Source organism: Homalodisca vitripennis, chromosome 1 (genome assembly GCF_021130785.1).
Source record: "Homalodisca vitripennis isolate AUS2020 chromosome 1, UT_GWSS_2.1, whole genome shotgun sequence".
NCBI classification, from domain to species: Eukaryota; Metazoa; Arthropoda; class Insecta; order Hemiptera; family Cicadellidae; genus Homalodisca; species Homalodisca vitripennis.
In genome coordinates, this window is record NC_060207.1 from 83634310 (window position 1) to 83654756 (window position 20447).

At 35.0% G+C, this 20447-nt stretch overlaps 1 protein-coding gene across 6 annotated transcripts in view; it reads left to right on the forward strand.

Annotated features, from left to right (window-relative positions):
- The window catches only part of LOC124365877 (transcription factor CP2-like protein 1), a 188721-nt gene that overhangs the window by 115475 nt on the left and 52799 nt on the right, over positions 1–20447 (forward strand). For all 6 annotated transcript variants that reach the window (XM_046821979.1, XM_046822013.1, XM_046821996.1 and 3 more), the window contains 3 exons: positions 12160–12372; positions 13831–13977; positions 16860–16970. In XM_046821979.1, coding sequence (XP_046677935.1) covers positions 12160–12372; positions 13831–13977; positions 16860–16970 — 471 coding nt within the window. The remainder of the gene's footprint in view (positions 1–12159; positions 12373–13830; positions 13978–16859; positions 16971–20447) is intronic.

Below are 20447 nucleotides of genomic sequence, written 5' to 3' on the forward strand. Positions count from 1 at the left end.
ATTCACTTATTCTGTCTACTAACCTTTGTTCAATTGCTTCTGATTCAGATTCATGTTTGATCTTAGTAATTTTTTGTCCTAGGCCTACTTGATTTGATCTGTGTTCAAAAAATGGATTTAAATTCGCTTAAGTATTGTCTATTTCATTTTCATCTTTATACAAGTTAATTCTGTTAATATGTATTATTCTTAACCCCCCCACAAATTCTTCACCATTTCTATACACTAATTTAGTCTCTAGATATTTCCCGTTATGTCTATAGCATAAAGTATTGGTATCAAAGTTTAGTACAGCCTTATGATTGCTGAAAAAGTCACAACCAAGTATCAACTCAATTTTTAGTCCTTGAACAATTAAAAATGTTATTGGGACAACTTGTTCACCAATATTTACCTCTAGTCTTATTTGAACATTTATTCTTTTGGACCTGACTCCTGTAACACCTATAATTGACAGATTACTAATAGGTAGCTCTGGAATGTTGTACCCCACTTGATTTTTTATTTTCTTATAGAATTCATCTGACATTATACATGCTTGACTACCTGAATCTACTAAACACTTGTATTTTACCCCCCCCCAATATCAATTTCTGGTAACGACTGAACCTTATCACGCATTACTCCATCATTGTAGTTGCTTTCATCTAAAAAATCATCCGCTATATTTTGATCCATAATGATTTGATTCTGGTTACTTTGCACAACCCCTTTCAATTTTTCATTAGTTTGATTGAAAAACTCATCAATGCTTTCTTTTAAAAGTTTCAACCCATCAATATTCAGATGAACCAAATCAGCAAACGTTTTTCCCCCAAAGTTGATGTTTTGTTCAAAATATTTTAAATTACACCCTAACTCATTGTGATCAACAAAGTGTGGTGTGACATGATTAATCTTGATTGTATCCCCATTGTCTAATGCCCGTATGAACCTGTTAAAATCTTTAACCTTTCCTCTGATACCAATGTCTTTGGCAACTTTCGGAATTGGAGGTAGAGTCAAAATGATTAATTTCTTATTACTATTTATTAGGTATTCAGCTAAATCTTTCATGTCAGTTTTCATTTGCTCAAGTGAATTATTTTTTAGAATGTCATTTGTACCAATAAAAATCATTAGGTTTTCAGATAAACTTGATGAATGTATTTTTACCTGCTCATATAATTGTTTAATCGTTTGACCCCCCACACAAAGTCCTATTGATGTTCTACCACCAGGGGTTTTAACTGTATCCATTTGCAAAATTTTGTTTGATAGTCTACAAAACTGACTATCGCCTATCAATTCAAAGTTGTTTATTTTTGGTCTTTCGTCAAAATTTAAGTTCCGAGTTATTTCCCCTGGAATTGTTGGTTGTCAATCTTGACCATTTTCAATTTCCCTAGGCCCATCAAAGTTTTCTGAATTGTTCCTATAGTTGTGTCCCCCCCGGTAATTTGGTCCACCTCTGTAATTTCCCCTACCTTGAAATGTTCTGAAACCCTCGGGTCTGTTGTATCCCCTATTATTTTCCCGATTCCTTTCAAAATGATTCCCATTAGTGTGATTGGCCCTACCATTGTTGGTATGAGAAAATTGTGTGGTATTTACTGCCCTGTTCTCATGATTTGGCCTATACTGCTGTCCTTGGGTACTGTCATGAAAGTTTTGTGTTGGCCTTCCTGTGTATGTTTTTTGTCTATTTCCATTTTCATGATTAGTGTTGTATGTATCCCTGAAACTTTCTTTTTTGAAAGGCTTTACATAACTGAGCTGATTTAATACTACTTCTAGTTCTTCCCTACCAGCAAGGGATTGTAGAATTGCCAGGCTGGCACTTATGTGTGGCGGCAAATGTCGACAAATAAAGCCAACAAACGTCAGGTTATCCATCTGGTTGTCCAATTTCTTTGCTATGTCAAAATACCCAAGCACATAGTTTGTCAAATCGGTTTTACCTTCACAAAAATTCCCATTACCCATCAATTTGTTTTCAAAATCTTTTTGTTTAGTAATTCCCCAGAATCTCTTTTTGAAATCATTTTTAAATTGTTCAAAACTCTCCCATTTGTTAATGTTTCTCCGAGCCCACTCAGATGCTTCCCCCTTCAAGTATTTTACAATGTACAAAAGTTTTGTTTCCCAGTGTTCTTGATTACTATTAGTAAATTTTTCAGCCAATTTCAAAAAATTCATAGGGTGAGTCCTATCATTACCCTCATCAAACTCGGTCAAATAGAGTTCCGCCATAATATTACAAGCCGGTTGTTGATTAAGACCGCTACCCTCTATTTTTACGCTTTTCACAGTGGTCTGAACTTTGTTCGACTCAACTAGTAGGCCTGATTCCTCTTTTAAATTTGATTTAGATTCTTCCCCGTTTAGGCCTACCTTAGTATTTTCACTCATCCCTACATAATCTTTTATGCTCAGTATCTCCGTTGCATGTGTATCGATTTTATTTACTATCTCATCAACCCGAGAACTAATCTGTGAAACCTCTTGATCGAATTTTTGATTGACTTTAGCAATTTTAGTTTCAACTTCTTCCCCCACAACTTTAATTTCTCCCTTCAATTCACTTTGAACGTTCTCAATTTTTGTGTTTAATTTTTGTTCAATTTGTGTCATGCCCGTTTGAACGTCATCCATTTTGCTATAAATATCGGTTTTTAGGTCATCCATTTTTTTATTAAATATCGGTTTTTACCTCATCCATCTTGTTATTTAACCCATCAAATTTGTCATTGAGTTGTCATCAACAACAACAATTGCTGATATGCATCAGTTCTATCTAGGCCTACCATCGTTTCAACATTATTCGCATTAGCTAGCTCCGCGAGCGTCATCTCGCTACTACTGTCCGAATTGTCAATATTCTCTAAGTTCTGATCCATCATTTTTAAATTTTGATTTAGTCTATTTCAAATTAGAAAACCCCTACACAATTATTAAGCTAAACCACTTTTAGCTGCCCCACGTTGCTGGGTGCCATTTGTAACGGATACGTTACATTATAATAAATAGTAAAAAGATAGGTTTTGCGAAAAATATATTAGCTTTAGACTCTTTGTCTTTACAGGGTCGTTTTACAATGGGTGCGGCGTAGGGCAGCTATGTGTGGTAAAATGAAAATAAAATTTTGATAGAAACAAATTTTAAGTTTATTAAATAAAAACTAATACTAATGAAACATAATTTTGATGAAATGAAATTATGGCTATGCTTAAAATAACATCCTACAACACAAAATCCAATTAGGTTGAAATAATTAATTAGAAAATACCCCTACTCCCTAGCAGTTAAAATTTAGAGTCTGATTAATTAACCCTGCGTTGCTCGCGCGGGCTACATGTGTAGCCCAGTGTAATTTGTTCACCTACTACTAGGAGTGATGTGTTCCTAGGAGGGTCGGAGCCTCAGTACCTTCAAACCAATAGCTGCTCAGTCCAGTCAGAGTGCTCTTGCACTGCATAGAGTAAAGGTGTCCGTGTGGTTTTACTTCAAAGTGATCTGGGCTACAACTGTAGCCCGCGCGATTGTTTGTGTCATGAGTAATCCCAAAGTGCCAGATTGACCAAACGAGATATTCTTGATGAGTTTGACAATCCTTTAAGTTCTGATGAGGAGGATTGTGTTGCCGTGGACAGTGATGATGGAGAAGTAGATCATGTGGAAGAAGAAATCTATTTACCCAATGAAGAAGATGCAGAAATGGCGCCTACTTCCCCTTCCAGTCCACAGGTCATGAGTGAGTGTGATAATGAAGATAATACTCCTTTAGGTAATGTTTTTTATTCAAAGGACAAACAGAAGAGAGTGATGAAGTGGAAAAAGTGTCCTCTTGATTCATCTAACATTCGTACAAGGGCATCAAACATTGTGTTGAGATTGCCCGGGCCTAGAGGTGAGGCTGGGAACACTAAAACTGAGATTGATTGTTTTAATTTATATTTTGATGATGATGTTATAGAAATGATAGTAAATGGAACTAACATTTACATATTAGGTATAAAAGACCAATTTGAGCGTGAAAGAGATGAAAGACCAATATATAAGACTGATATTCGTGCTTTTATAGGAATTCTACTTCTCTCTGGTTGTTTGGGCAGTTGAAGGAAACACACAAAGCATATTTGGGACAGTAATTGTGGAAGTGGCGTAGAATCGTGTTACTTGACAATGAGTGAAAATCGTTTTCATTTTCTAATGAGGTGTATGTGATTCGATGATATTCGAGATCGTCCACAAAGAAAAGCGGTAGATAAACTAGCACCTATTAGATCGTTTTTTGAGGTGATTGTGCAGAAATTTAGGACGTTCTCACACCCAGTGAGTATTGCACTGTTGACGAACAATTGTTCAAGTTTAGAGGCAACTGCCAATTCAAGATTTACATTCCAAGTAAACCAGGAAAATATGGGATCAAGGTTTTTGCCTTAGTTTGTGCAAAAACCATGCATGTGTGTAATTTAGAAGTTTATGTGGCTAAGCAGCCTCCAGGACCTTTCAATGTGTCACAGTCTGCAGAGGACGTAACAATTCGAATTTGTGAGCTAGTTGTAGGAACAAATCGGAATATTACAATGGACAACTGGTTTACTTCAATTCCTTTGGCTGAAAAATTATTTGAAGAAAACAGTAGACTATTGTTGGTACGATGAGGTCTAACAGAATTGGCATACCCGAAGATCTTAGGGGAAATAAAAGCCGAGAATTATATTCCTCAATATTTGCACACCACAAAAAAAAGACTCTTGTATCTTATTGTCTGAAGAAAAATAAGGCAGTCGTCCTACTCTCGACAATGCACAGTGACCAAACCATTGATCTAGACAGTGGGGAGTTAAAAAAGCCAGAAACAGTTACATTCTACAATCGTACATAGGTTGGAGTCGATGTAGTTGACCAAATGTGTGCTAAGTATGATGTATCAAGAAACACCAAGCGCTGGCCTATGGTAATTTTTTTTGGGCTTGTGAATAATGCAGCAGTAAATGCTTCATGCATCTACAAGTTCAACAATATGGACACTTCAATGCCTAGAAGGGAATTTCTAGACCATCTTGCTTGGGAACTTTTTCATCCCCAGATCAGAAAACGCCTGGAATCCTCAGTGTTACCCACTGAAATGAAAATTCGAGCTAGGGGAATTTTGGGAATATAAGAACCTAGACGTCAACCTATCCCACAAGACAACAGAGTGGGCCGTTGCTATTTATGTGGCAGAGCATGTGATAAATCTGCACGGAAATGCTGTGACAAACGTGGCTACAAGATTTGCCCTGACCACTCTTCGCTTTTTTGTCATTCCTGTCGCAACAGTGAATGAAGAGTTTTATGTTATACTCTACAACAAATGAACCTTATAATGTAAATTCAAGAGTTTTTGTAAAATTAAAAAGATTCAGAAATGTACATATAATGGTAAGATATTGACTTTTATGTAAATAAGCAATTTAAAACTAATTTATATATTTTATTGATTTTGTAATAAACATGTTTATAAGTGAAGTATTTTTCCATCATTCATGTGCTGAACTTTTTTTTAAGTTTTACGACCTTAAAGATAGGCAATTTAAAAAACCAGCAAAATACAAAATAACGTAACTTTACAATTTTATTTTTTTATTTTAAAATTGTTGTTGTGTAATACATTGAAATATTAATTTAAGTAAGAATATATGTTTTAAATAATAAAAATATCTAAAACAGTGCTAAAGTTAAATGTCCCTGTACAAAAAACAAAAAAAAGTCGTGGGCTACAACTGCAGCCCATGCGAGTATTGGCGTAACAAAACATCACGCGAGTAGCGCAGGGTTAAAAATGTTGATCGAAAAGGTTTAAATACTCTTAAACATATTCACCAAATCCCATGATGGCGACACGGCGGTCCTCACAGATAATTGAAAAATTTAAATTTGGATCACATTGAAAAAAGACTGATTAATAATTGAAAAATTTTGAAAACTGTTTCACAACGTACTACATCATCAAGAGGTCGAGGAAGAAGACTCTCTCTTTCCCAAACTCTGCGTCAGTAGCGCAGAGAGGGAAAAGTGATACCCTTCAAAACGGAAATTTTCCGTTTTTCTGGTCGAAAAATGATCCGCTTTTACTTCTGGCTAACAACCCACTCGAATTCGGTGCGCAGAGAACGAGTTTGCGTTCCCGCGGGGTCGCTACCCTCCAATGAGAGTAATCGTTACGTTAGCCAATCGTGGCACGCGTTTTGCCGTGTTTAGCTTTGTTCTTTGATGTTGATGAGGAACTATCGAGTTTTATTAAATATGGCCGCTTTACCATTCGAGATTTATGTTTGAGGTTACAAAACTGTCAGTGACGGGCTATGTCACCATGCACAACTAAGCTTCATAATGAATTGAAATTTGATTATTCTCAAATATGAGAATGATAACATTAACTAAGCAATTAAATTGTCGGTTTGGATTCCTATTCATTTAGATTTATTATTAATAGAAAAATATTATTTATTGTATTATATTATTCTCGAATTTATTATTAATTGTAAAAGTTGATTTAGGTTACAGGCTAGGCCTATACCCGTTACACAGTGTAGGTTCAATCAACTGGCAGGTATAAATCAACCAGAAGTGAAACTCCTGGGGAGATTGTGACACCAGGCTTAGTTAGATATTGAACTCATGAATTAACCTTTCCAGCGTTATTGACGCGGATCCGCGGAGGGCCACTACAAGCTCAAAACGTTATTGCCGTGGATCCGCGTTTTTGCATTCTTTATTTTCTTACTGCTATGTTAGTTGAATATTTTGCTGCTAGATGGTTCTAGCAACGAACTATACTACTGGAACGCGCACTGCCCATAAGCAGCATGTTGTGTTTTCCGGTCGCACACAGCTGTGCGTTACTGGTGTATCCATGGATTTGCAGGCGCTTAAAGTGGGCAAGAACTCACCAAGTTCTGTACTCCATGCCAATGATGCTGATCTTAGAACACATTAACTTTTTATTGATTTTAAATCTAAGGGTAAATTAAGTAGATCAAGTGATGATGTACGGTATTGAAAATTGTAAAATATTATTATTTACTCTAGTTATCTCAAACAAATGCGACCACTTCTAAATTGACAGGAAGCCACGAGTTACTTTGAATTAAAACTGTGACTAAACTATTTTTTTTAAATAATATCTCATCACATCGAAAAAACAAAAACTTTTGACATTAAAAAAGAAACCAACTTAGAAATAAGGCAAAAATATTGGTCAAAATAATTTTATTTTCTAACACGTAGATTAAGTGTGTCATGTTTGTAAATTTTTTGTAGTTTATTTTGAAATAAAATACTGTCAATAAAAAGTTGTTTTTTTAACAGAAAATAAAAATCCACGGTAAAAAGCAGCTACTAACATTTGTAATAATAAATAAATTGTAGTATCTAACAATTGTATTAAGTCTACAAGGCGTTTTAAAGTGATATTAGATCATTACTATAATGCCTGCCATATGGGCGGAGTTAGTTCTTGCCCATTTCCAGCGCCTGCAGACTCGGAACGCAGCCCAGGATTTCGGCTCGGTTTCTCCGGCCCAGAGCGCGTTCCATTATTATAATTCGTTGGGTTCTAGTAGTCATGCGACATACAGACGGGTTGCCCTGCCTCGAATTCTGTTACAATGGGAGTGGCAGCTGCTTCTAATTGGCCAAACACTGTCTAGCGGGAGTTGCCCCGCGCCTTTCACAAAGTCATTGACGGGAGCTCCCGTCAAGGCATCTAATCAGTTAGTGAGAAGCGTCCAGTACACGCATATGTATTTCGGTTATCGATAATTTTCTGTTGTGTCCTATTCTTTTTAAAGTAAATTATTCATATTATATACAGCAGTTTCCAGTATTTATGTAGTGTTTTTTTTACCATTATTCGTGTGAATGGCGAATCCAGACGATTCGGAATTTGAAGATTTGGTAATTCTGAGCAATTACTTGGTCAACCCCAAACTTTTTAATATTTTACTACGGTCATAAGGATGTTATCAGAAAGCAAGAAAACATAATTCAAGCCTTGCAAGGCTGTCCTACAGGTTGCCGAGCGATAAGAAGGTTCAAAGTCCACGCGATAACAGTGGCTTGCGGGAGACGCGCAGAATGTCAGTTGTGACAGCCTGCCACCAAATAAACACTCTTTGTCTACTTTTGTATTTTTCTAATTTTATTGGTTTGTAATATAGTATATGTTTATCTATAAAACTGTGTTTCATTCCCATACTACTGAATAAATAATAAAAATATTAGTGACAACTACAATGCGATAATCTCAAAAGTTAAAAATTAGCCTAGGAAATCCAAAAAGGGCTAAACAAATTTTATTTACCGTTAAATAACTCTATTTTGACATACAGAAACGAAAATAAATTTAACTTTACATATTGGAAATTTAAAAAAATTGTAACTTTATCAAAGAACAGGTCAAATTTTTCATGACGCTTAAAGGGTTAAAACTGTGTCATAATAGTTTGCTTTTTTACACATCAGTGAAGAGCTGTATTGTATGGAAAAGTTATCAGCATTTATGTAAATAACTGACCATTTAGGTTGGCTAGTCAGTCTGTGTCCCATTGTCATTATCAGCATTGGGATGTTTCTTTATGGAAGGTTTAAATAAGCTGGTTACCCGTTAATGGCAAGTACACGAACAACACTGTAAGAACTATGTTGAAAAATAATGTTAAGGTACAATCTTGCAAGTAAAAATAATTTGTCTTTATCCTAAACAAATGTACTCATAGAATAAATGAGAAACATTTGAACAATTCATTTTATATTAGCATTGTATAAAATAAATTGTTAAACATTTTGTTAAAAACTCCCTTATTTACATACAGGATGATGTTGACCACCCGTCTGCGATGTATAGTGGCTGGACCGAGAAATCTATCTTCTTTATTTTAACAGAAACCCCTATATTGAGACCCCAAAGAATTTGGGAAATTAATTTTCACCCCGAAATTACACTTTTAGAGGAGTAGGGGTAATTTTTAAAAGATTTTCAAATATAAATCTAGGTTGAGCCGTACCTCATTTTAAAAGCCTCTATTCACTTATAATTTTGAAAAATTTGTCTAATTTATTTTGCTTCCTGTATACAGAGTGGTCCAAAATATCAAAGTTTTACATTTTCACAGTTATTTTTTTACTCTTACCTCATTAAAAATGTTAGCAAATCTAAAGTTTTATCCAAGGTTACCAAAGAAGTAGTCTTCGTTTTAAATATAATACAGTTTTAAGTTTTTGACAGTTTATAACTCATAAAATCTAAAACATTTGCATAGCAAGCCATTACATGTATCAGTATTTCTCTTAAACTAAATTTTTTGTATTTAAAGTGGCTAGGATGGTTGAGAAATGGCACAGAAAATTCTAATTTCAATGACGTTAATTTTATGGTTAACTTTCAAACTCAGGTATCTAGAGTTTTTGATCCAAGAGTAGACTTTGATGTGACTAACAGCATGGGGATTTTGGATCTTTATTGAAAAAGGACCACTATAATCCGTATTGGTGGCTAAGACGTTTGGGTCAAATGGATTGTGGGTAGATCACTTATAAGAAGTAACTGTTTTTGAGGTTTATGGCTAATTGTAGGAGAGCCCAAGCGGCATTACTCGAAAAGGAGTAATTTTTGCGCATTACTCGAGCGCTACAGAAAATCATATGGGGAGAAACCTTGTAATGTACCCCTACTATATATAAACCTTTAATATAGAGGCGTGCGTTGAGGGCAGTCCGTCAGAGTAGTAAAAAATTACGATCCTCAGAAAAACTCGAGCGTATCAGATGAAAACAAGGTAGGATAAGTACATGAAGAACAGTGTAGCCTATATTTCAATAATCTGATGATTTGAGCATGACGTAAGGAAATGGGTGAGTTACAAAGTTGCAAAAAAGGTCATCTTGAAATACTCAAGTGCGGTTGAAGTTTTTTATTTTTAAGGAAATCCTTTAAGGATTACGGAAAAAATATAATCTGACAATTTGTATGAGACGTTTTAGCTAAAACCATAATAATAGTGTTAAGCGTACAGCTGCTGAGAACTGTATTTCCCACTTCCCATGCTATATAATCGCAGACGTAATTTTGGGTCCTGTCATCAGGATGCCATTGAGAGAGAAGCCTGAACTGGTCTTGCAACTGGCATCAAAAATCGTACAGAGTTTAGGGGTGCTACTATTAACCTTGAAACACACCATGATACATAGTGGTGAGACGACCCGTCAGAGTTAGGGCACTCAACAAAGGCATGAAGTTGAAGTAGAGAGTTTTGAAATGAATTATTTTGAAATGTGGCTTCAAGGGAGTGGAATCTTCATTGAATAATGGCTTTTGAAATTCTAAGGTAGAGATTTTCTGCCTTAAAGGGAAGGTGAATGATGTGATATCCTTGAGAATGAATGTAGTTGAAGAATTTCATAACAAAGTGATTCTTCAGCAGATTTTTTACTGCAGAAAAGGAGCTCTTCCTGAGGCCAGAAGTGTTCGAGAGAGTAGAAAGAGTGTTGGTCAAACACATAGTTGGGAATAGAGATCTAAAAACTTTAACAACAGGGGGCAGTACCCAAGACCATGTAATGTAGGTGTGTGCCGAGAATGGTAGTGTTTGAGTAGATTTAATTATTATCTTTTCTTTCGTTTTGTCATCACCAACCTGAAGTGACAGTTCTAATTCAACATGATTATTTAGTTATCTCAAAATAAATTACATTATAGATTATAGATAGTATATTATAGATAGTATATTAGGCTTTCTCATCTCTTCATACTCATGCAAGACTTGGTTTATCAAACTGTGACTGTAATCTAATTGACAATAACACATAACACACTTGAACTTCGCTTTGTAAACCACATATACTCTTAAAATACCACTCCAATTATAGCACTTCTCTCAACTTTATCTGTTACAAATTACTGTATTTCCTACCAATTAAACTTGAGTGATTCATGATTTTTTTATAGCAGATTATAAACAACGAAGATGGTATTTAAGTTTTTATTTAATCAGGAAGAGGGGTTTAAAATTCTTTTTAACCCTTGTAGGACCACGCCAAAATTGTATGTGTACATATTTTGGTCAAGGTTTCAAAAAACTGTATTCATGGAAAATGTCAGATTTTATATGCTTTTTAGAAAAATAATATATATTTATGTTTATCCAAAAATTATATATGTGTGTGCATGTGTACGTGCCTGCGTATGTAGAGAAAATAAATGTTATGTCTGAATATTTAAGTTTTGTCATGAAAAACCATTAAATTTTTAAATATTTTATGCATGGGAAATGTTATATTTTAATTTTGCATGAATGTACCAAGTTTTAAAGCTCTAGTATTTTAAATATATAATCTGTGAATACATAATCCAATTAAGTAAATTTGCTAAAACAAAGTTTTTATCATGATTACAGTCAAAACTCTATAGCCTACTTAGAAAGCTGAGAACATACCTGCATGAATATGAGACTGCCTTTCAGATGAAATAAAAAAATAAAGGGATACGTATAGAATACAAAAATAATATTTTTGTGAGTTGTAAATAATGAATATATATTACGAAAAATGATAAAAGTCCACCTGCGATAGATTGCTCGGCTGGTCCTAAAAGGGTCAATGAAAGTTCACATAATTCTATGTTTACATGTATTTTATTTAATTCTAAATTAATGTTTTAATTTCTTTTATGTTTATTGGTAATATGTGTAAAATAATACAGAGTATTATAATGCATATCCAAAATTTTTGTATTGGTTTCTATTTTTACATAAGTTTAAAAACTTTATTTCTGTTTAATTGTTTTTTTTTTCTTACTACAAGCTTTAAATAATATAAGATCTTTATAATAACATAATATGAATTATTATTACATAAATTAAGATAAAAACAGTAAAACTAGGAATCCAGATGGCATTATGTAGGTATTTCTCTTAGCTTTTAATCCATGTTCATAAATTTATGTTAAGTTTGTTATATTATTATATTTTGTAAATCCTTTTCGATAATGGCAAATGCTGAAGTATTAAAGAACCTTTAACAAAAGAAGTCTACTTCATGTTTCTATAATGAGAAAGACTGTGGCACTTTTTGCCAAAATATATGCCCCTTTCCACCTCTCATGTTGAAGAAAAGACGACTGGTCATTTACAGAGCGTTGTGAGGCTGTGTTTCCATGAGCGCCGGTTACAATTCATGGAACAAGAGCAGATCGCAGCATGGCGAGCGTCACGACCTGGTGACCGTATCGTGGAGGTGGACTTGCCACTGTCCTACGGCATGTTTGATGTCATCCAGGACCCGGCCCTACTCAACACTGTGGAGTTCCTCTGGGATCCCACCAAGGAAGTTGGCGTCTACATCAAGGTCAGGCACTCTACTTGGTAAAATGTTATATAAATAGTGGTCAACAATTTTCCTTCATTACCTCCTGTCGTCTGCCACCTCCAAATTTGCTTCCAGCTTCCTTAGGTCCTTCTTTAGTTGGTCACTCCATCTAAACCTCCGCCTGTCTCGCCAGTGGTCTTTTTCCCAACGAGATTGTTCCCTCCATATTCTTTCTTTATTTAAAAGGAAAATGGTTCAAACTCCTTTCCAAAGTTTTACTGACTTCTCTGCAAATTGAACTTGCAACTTCTTGGTTAGAGTGCTGCAGTGTTATTTTTAACAATGAACTTTTAAAAGATAGTGTATTATCTGTTAACATAAAAATTTTACAAACTTGTTTATATAAATAGAATACATAGATAGTGTACCAAGTAAGTTTACGTATACAATTACAGTTTTAATATTATTAATTCTTAATGTAATTATAATTTAATATTGATCAGTAACAATTCAGTTTTCATAACAATGGAATGAACAAGGATGTATTCGAGTATATCACTGCAAATATTGCAAAGAACTGGATGAATCCAGATTTGTCTGCTTCAGTTTTCAATTAGCTAGGTTTTGTACTTATTTTAAAATCAAACATCAAGCAATCGTTATAGGGTATGAAATTCAAAAACATTTTATGTACTCATGTAAACGGCCTCTGGGTAATTTATTCTGTTACGATTGATTGATTCATTCATTATGTGCAGGTAATAGAGGAGACTACTTAACACTTAAACAGTGATTTTATCAAAAGGGTTTTTATGGTATTATTATGTTTATGATGTAATAATACAGTGCCTTTTGAAACATAAGTATTTTTATGGTAACAACAAAAAATGCAAAACGTGTTTCATGTCTGATACAGTTTTACAAGAATACACTGATCCCGTCAAATTCCACCCAAGCCAACCACTGTTAGTTTAAGGTGGGTCCTCCCACCAGCTTTACCACAGCAGTGACTCTCATAACTGTACACCACACTCCTAATGTCAGGTGCAGGAACCCATGACTCGAAGGCCACCTTCTGTGTTTGAGAGTAGTCCTTAGACCATGTAGCAAATCCTGACGTGATGTTTGATGTGCAGATAGCTTACGTACGATTTCTTATACTCAGGTTCTCAGTAAATCATTTATCAAAACGCCTCTGGTAATGTGATTAGATGAGGTGTAATGTCCGTCAAACCATCTTGAAGAGTTATGGGTATTAATATTTTGTTTATAAAAGACAATCAGATAGAGTAGAGTAAAGAATAGTGTTATATGCCATGAACTTAATGCCACTTGCTAAACTCGTTTTATTTCTTGCATCAGCCAAATCCTGGATAGCAAAAAGTATGATAGTCTCTTAGGACTGAGTCATCACAAAAATGTATTGTTTATATGGTAGTAGTTAAACCATTACTATGGTTTCAGAATTAATGTTAAAGAAAAATGTTTTATGTTCAGGTGAATTGTATAAGCACAGAGTTCACACCCAAGAAGCACGGCGGGGAGAAAGGAGTACCATTCCGCATCCAGGTGGAGACTTACATCCAGGGGGACAAGATGTGTCGTCATCTGCACACCGCCTCTTGTCAAATCAAAGTCTTCAAGGTCAGTAGTGTAGTAATGGCCTCCAAACACAAGAAATTGAGCCTCATCGGCATACTTGTAAAGTCTACTCAACCCAAGTCAATGTAAATTACAAGGTGTGGCTATTAAATAACGAGACTGATGCTTTTGCGGATCAAGCAGGCATTGCGCCAACCGCCAATAAACAGCAGCTGTTTAGTAAGAACCTTTCTTTTAGTATGCAGTTAGTCTAGCTTCTGTAAACAACATCGTTTAGTCAAGAGCTTATGTTCGCGTTATTGTTGTTTTTTTTTTTGTCAGATAAAATTGTTAGTGTAATAGCAAAGCAACGAACAATAGCCACTGAATCTTATAATTTACTGAAAAAAGTGTATAGCAGTGAATGTTTATCGCTAGTACATGTATTTGAATGTTTAAGCATTTTAAAGATGGCAGAGAAGACCTTGAAGATGATTTGCGGCCAGGTTACACCTTCAATGTCAAAAACATATAAAAGTGTCAAAGAATTCAGTAATTTTATTCAGTCTCACTGCCGATTAAGTATTCATGTAATTGGTGAAACTGTAGGTATTGATAAAGAATGTGTACGGTAAATTTTACATGAAAATTTTAACATATGAAAAGTGTGTACTAAAATGGTGCCTAAAATTCTAAAGTTTGAACAACAAGAAGCTTGCAAAAATGTTTGTACTGAAACTTCGTACGCGATTTTAAAATAACCCAAATTTTTTTTTAATGATAATAATGTGACGAAATGTGACTTTTTACTTATGATCCAAAAACAAAGTACCAATCCATGCACTGGAAAAGCCCAACTTCACTGAGAGCCAAAAAAGCTCGAATGAGCAAGTAAAATCTTAAAGCAATGATAATTATTTTTTTATATCCATCGGATTGTATACCTTCACTGGGTTCCTGGAGATCAAACAATTAAACAATATTACTACCTTGAGATACTTTCTAAACACATCAAAGAATAAGGAGAAAACACTGAAATGTGGAAGGACAAATCATGTGTTCTCCACCAAGATAATGTGTCAGCTCATTCCTCATTATCTGTCTAGAGGTCCCTAGCCAAGTACAGCGTCCCATTGTTTAAACATACACCCTTATTCACCAGATCTTCCATCATGTGACTTCTACCTGTTTCCTAAGGTGAAATCTACATTAAAAGGAACAAGATTTGAGTCTGTGGAAGCTGTAAAAGAGAAAGCGACATGTGTCCTGAAGGAGCTGACAGAAAATTACTTCCAGCACTGTTTACAACAATGGAAAATTCGTATGGAACATTTTAGAGATAGAGAAAGAGTTTATATTGAAGGTGACATTAAGTGATAATGTATAAAATTAAAACTTTTACAATGTCAGTCTCGTTATTTAAAAGCCACACTTTGTATTATGGAGGGATTGGTTATAGTCTATTTATAGAATAAAATTTCTAGACTTACAGTTCCAGTATGTAACAAACTAGTATCGATAGTAAGAACTCATGGCTATACTATTGGCAATTTTGTTAAACTTCAACCACAACTATTGTCTTGGGAATTGTATCTGCATTCCAAGAAAAATGAATTCTCTCTGGTTTAGATTGGTTTCACCAGGCTGTTTTCTTCCACAGCTATTATTTCAGTATACATGTTGCTTTTGGATTTCAAGCTTTACCTGATGTGAAGATTTCATTTGTATTAGAATGTGCTCCTCTTAACTAATAACTTTATGTTGTAATTCAACCTTCTCTTTCGATTAAAAATGAAACACTTTTCAGGCAGAAGGTTTATTCACTCTGAATGTGTTCATTATATTATGAATAGAACCTTCTCTTAGCTAATAACCTCATGTTGTAAATCAACCTTCTTTTTAGATGACAAAAGGAACACTTTCAAAGCAGAAAGTTTACTCACTCTGAATATGTCCATTGTATTATAAATGAAATCTTGACATCTGCAAATGCAACCAGTTATCCAAAGCAAAATCTGTATTGTAATGTTTGTTCCAAATAGCATTATTAAGGCTACTAGAGAGGGAAAATAGCATTGTAGATGGGTTTTAAATATAAATTATGTGTTTATAATTGTGTGTTTAACTGAAGTCAACTAATTTGTAACTTTTCTTTAATTCAGATTCTAGTAGAGCAATAAGTTATAGTGGTCCTAAACATTAAATCGACCTAATTCATATAGGAATACTATTGAAGTATAGGGTAACTATAGGCAGTTGCTGAATTATTAATAGTATAAAAAAATAATCAATAAATTTCAATAGTTCTTAGAAGATGAAAAGTATTATAGATAAGAAATGTTTACTCCATTGTACTAAAAAATAGTGTTAGTGCCTTGTCTAGAGCACTTAGTGTTAAAAACAAACAAAAATAATTAACTTGGAAAGAAATAAAAAAAAAAACTGAAAATCTCATTAGGTACTTTCCATATTCTTTTTATACTACATCTTTGTGTCATAGTGTTCAACTTCTTTTTTATCCAAGTTGTGTTGCATCTTTGAATGCACAGATTGATAGTTCTTGCTAAACTTGAGATATCAAGCCAAATGTTCATGACCAACAATTGTTATTGTTTATAATACTCATTTCAGGCAGTTGATTCTTTCACAAAGCTCAATGTATTATTCCCTCAAATGTTCACTCATAAGTATTATTTTATTTAGCTTTCTAAAATATATTAAGGTATAACTTAATAAATATTTGACAATCCAGTTTGGTTTGGTTGTTTTAATATGTATTATAAATAGCAAGTAATTTAACTCTTATTTACAATATCCTAGACCTATGAAAATATCACTTACACCCCTATAATATAAGAAATAACTATTATTTTTATTAGGTAACCTATTATAGAATATTATGTTTAATAATAAAAAAGGTTGTTAGATCTGTTGATGTTTGACAGCTGAAGGGGGCAGATCGCAAACACAAGCAAGACCGAGACAAGATACTGAAGCGACCGGACAGTGAGAGGGACAAGTACCAACCCTCATATGAGTGCACAGTTCTTAGTGATGTAAGTATATACTTGTACATTGTGTATCATACGTTTTATACACAAATCCAAGATGGCGGACATTCATCATATACTGTGATAGTGCTCCCTCTTTTTAGTGAAGTTTAGGTGGTAAAAACCAACAAATACCTACCTGGCTACTCTACAAAACGTACTTCTCTACTGTAAGTACACTTTAGAAAGAGAAACTAAGACTTTAATACCTTGAACACAAGAAAATTTCCAAGAAACAAGACACACTGCTACACAAGCCTTACTCAGTAGCTTAAACTCATTAACCAAGACAATAAAACACAACTAAGAGCCTAAAACAAATATCATAATAATATTTAAGGCAAATTCAAAGAATATTTGAATATTTATTACAGAAATGCTTAACTCAATACACAATAGTAATAAAAAGAGAACTAACTGTCAGTGACGTCACAAAAACTGCCAACACACAAGTTGCTTGTATAAGTCACTGTTTACAACAGCTGTTGATTGAAACTCATCACCGCTAAGACAATCTCACTGGTGCCATACCATACGCAACAAGCCGCTGACCTACATACCATGTCAGCGGTGCTGACCTACATACTATGTCAGCAGCACCGACCTACACCAACTCCTCCAGCTGACTGCAGTAGATTAATACTGTACTGTCACCTTTGGTTGACAAGGAGTTGACTACCAAGAAATCAAATTAACATCTCTTGTTTTTAAATATTTATTTCAAGACTGTATTACTCCTCAAAATATTGCATTTTAACAACAATTTCAATATATTTTTACCAGACAAGAGGAATAAGCCAAACCTCCATTCAAAGCCGCTTAATATATTCACTAGACAAGAGGAACCAACCAAACCTTCCTTCAAAAACTGTACCGTCTTCTTCCTCAATTGGTACCAGGTCAATAATTCATAAAATTATTCACTAATACTAAATAGTAATATATGAATGATTTTAACATTGACAATACCGTGGTCATTACATTCATAATAACTGAAATATTCTGACAGGGAAAATGCCCCCAAAATTTCCATGTGGCTCTTGCTCAATAGGTGTCAAGTATTCAGGAATTAAATGCACTGGCCCTTGTAATATGTGGTACCATGCAGGCTGTCAGAACATCCCAGAAAAATCTTTTAAAAAATTGACAAGCAATGAAATTGATATTTGGAGATGCAGCAGCTGCAGAGAAACTGTTGATGCCACACCAACGACCCCCGTCTGCTCCAGCATCCCAAATTTGTTGTTCTCTTCCATAAATGATTTAGAGAGCAGTCTTAGTGAAAATAACATTTTAGAAAACCTTGAAGACAATGGGGAAAAGTTACAAGCAGCTGCAAAAATAGGAGCAGCTCTGTTAGAGGAAAACAATTTTTTGAAAGAAAAAAATTTGAGGCTAGAGATCAAAATAGAATTATTAGAAGAAAAAATTTTTAAATTTGAAGCTGAAGAAAATAAGTATATTGGTAAAATAGAAGATTTGCTTCATAATATTTCTGAAACACAAGTTCAACTAGAAAAGGAAAAAAAACTTCGGATGGACGCACAAAGTATCTTTGAAGAACATGATAGCCAACAAGGTCAACTAGTTGATGACTATGTCAAAACAATAGATCATTTGAAAAATACAATTAGTACTCTTGAAAAGAAAATTACCTCCCAAAAACTCAACATTCAGAGTTAACAAAATACTCTAACAAGGGAACTCAAGCTGAACCCCTACACCTCGCCACTCAGCCTGCAACTGTTTCCTCAAGCTTTCTCATCGATCTTGCTCAGCTAAAAGATAGGCAAAACAGTTTGGAAAATGCAGTTAAGGCCTTAACGACACAAATTCAAGATGTACCACTTATCAAAGAAAAACATATAACTGCAGCTCAAAGTCACAAAATAGTGAGGAACAATGCGCTAATTAAACCTAACTATACTCCTGCTAAAAAAGGAAAAAAGAACTTTTTTAGCGTTTCATTGCAAATGGCTATGAATAAACAACGTTTAGCTGCTCAAGACTTGGATCAGATTAAGATAGGGGAAGTCTGTCAAACCCCGTCACAAAAACAGAACACCACCTGTGTGACTCAAGGCTCCAGCCAAACGACAACTGACCAACAGATGATAGGGGGAGTCTGTCAAACCCCGTCACAAAAACAGAACACCACCTGTGTGACTCAAGGCTCCAGCCAAACGACAACTGACCAACAGATGATAGGGGGAGTCTGTCAAACCCCGTCACAAAAACAGAACACCACCTGTATGACTCAAGGCTCCAGCCAAACGACAACTGACCAACAGATGATAGGGGGAGTCTGTCAAACCCCGTCACAAAAACAGAACACCACCTGTATGACTCAAGGTTCCAGCCAAAAGACAACCGACCAGCAGATGACTCAAGGCTCCAGCCAAACGACAACTGACCAACAGATGATAGGGGGAGTCTGTCAAACCCCGTCACAAAAACAGAACACCACCTGTATAACAAGACCACTGGATACCCCAATTCAGGAGGGTAACAGAACTGTTGTGGAAGTACAAATACATCACCAGGACAACTACTCACCTCCACAACATACCATTAATAGGACAGTTCAAAAACAGTATTTTTTAGAAACTGTTCCACAGAAGAGAACGCGCTACAAAACTCGGGTATTCATGAATTCAATGTTCCAGACACAGAGAAATACACCCTCTTTTACCAACCAATCAAATGCAAAACACAATTCACGATATTACACCAAAATACAGACAGAATTGCTAACAAAATTAATAGAATGAATTCTCTCCTGGAAATACAAAAACCAGATGTTTTGATTGTAACCGAACACGGCCAAAATAAAGAAACACTCCTGAACACTAGGCTTATTGGGTACACACTGATTTCTGACTACAGCAGGAAACAGCATCTAAAGGGGGGAGTAGCTATCTACACGAAAGAACATCTTAAGGAAAACAGTGAGGCTATCATCACTATCGAAGATCTCTCAATAGAAATGGTGTGTGAAGTGGCTGCCATTAAGCAAAAAGTGGGCAAGTCAATTTTCATTATAGTAGGTATTTACAGACCAGATAACAACCTCGAGTCTGGCCTAGAAGTGCTAGCTGAAGCCCTAGAAAACTTACAGTCTCAGCAACACCCCATCATTCTAATGGGTGACATAAATATCGACTGCCTGAAAAATCAAAACGACACAACACTACTGATCGAGACCCTGGCAAGCTACAACCTCTATAGAAAGAACCTCCCTGCCACTCGGATAACACCAACATCAAGAACATCCATCGACTGTGTATGCTGCAACATCAGAGAAGAAGAAATCACTGTAAAGGTAATAGAAACCAGCATATCAGATCATACGGGACAACTGTGTGTCATAAAGGGAAGAAAAACTCAAACGCCAACCACAACTTGTTGGAGGGGTAGAAACATGAGTCACAGAAACATACTGACAATGAAACATCTCCTTAGTCAAGAAATCTGGACAGAAGT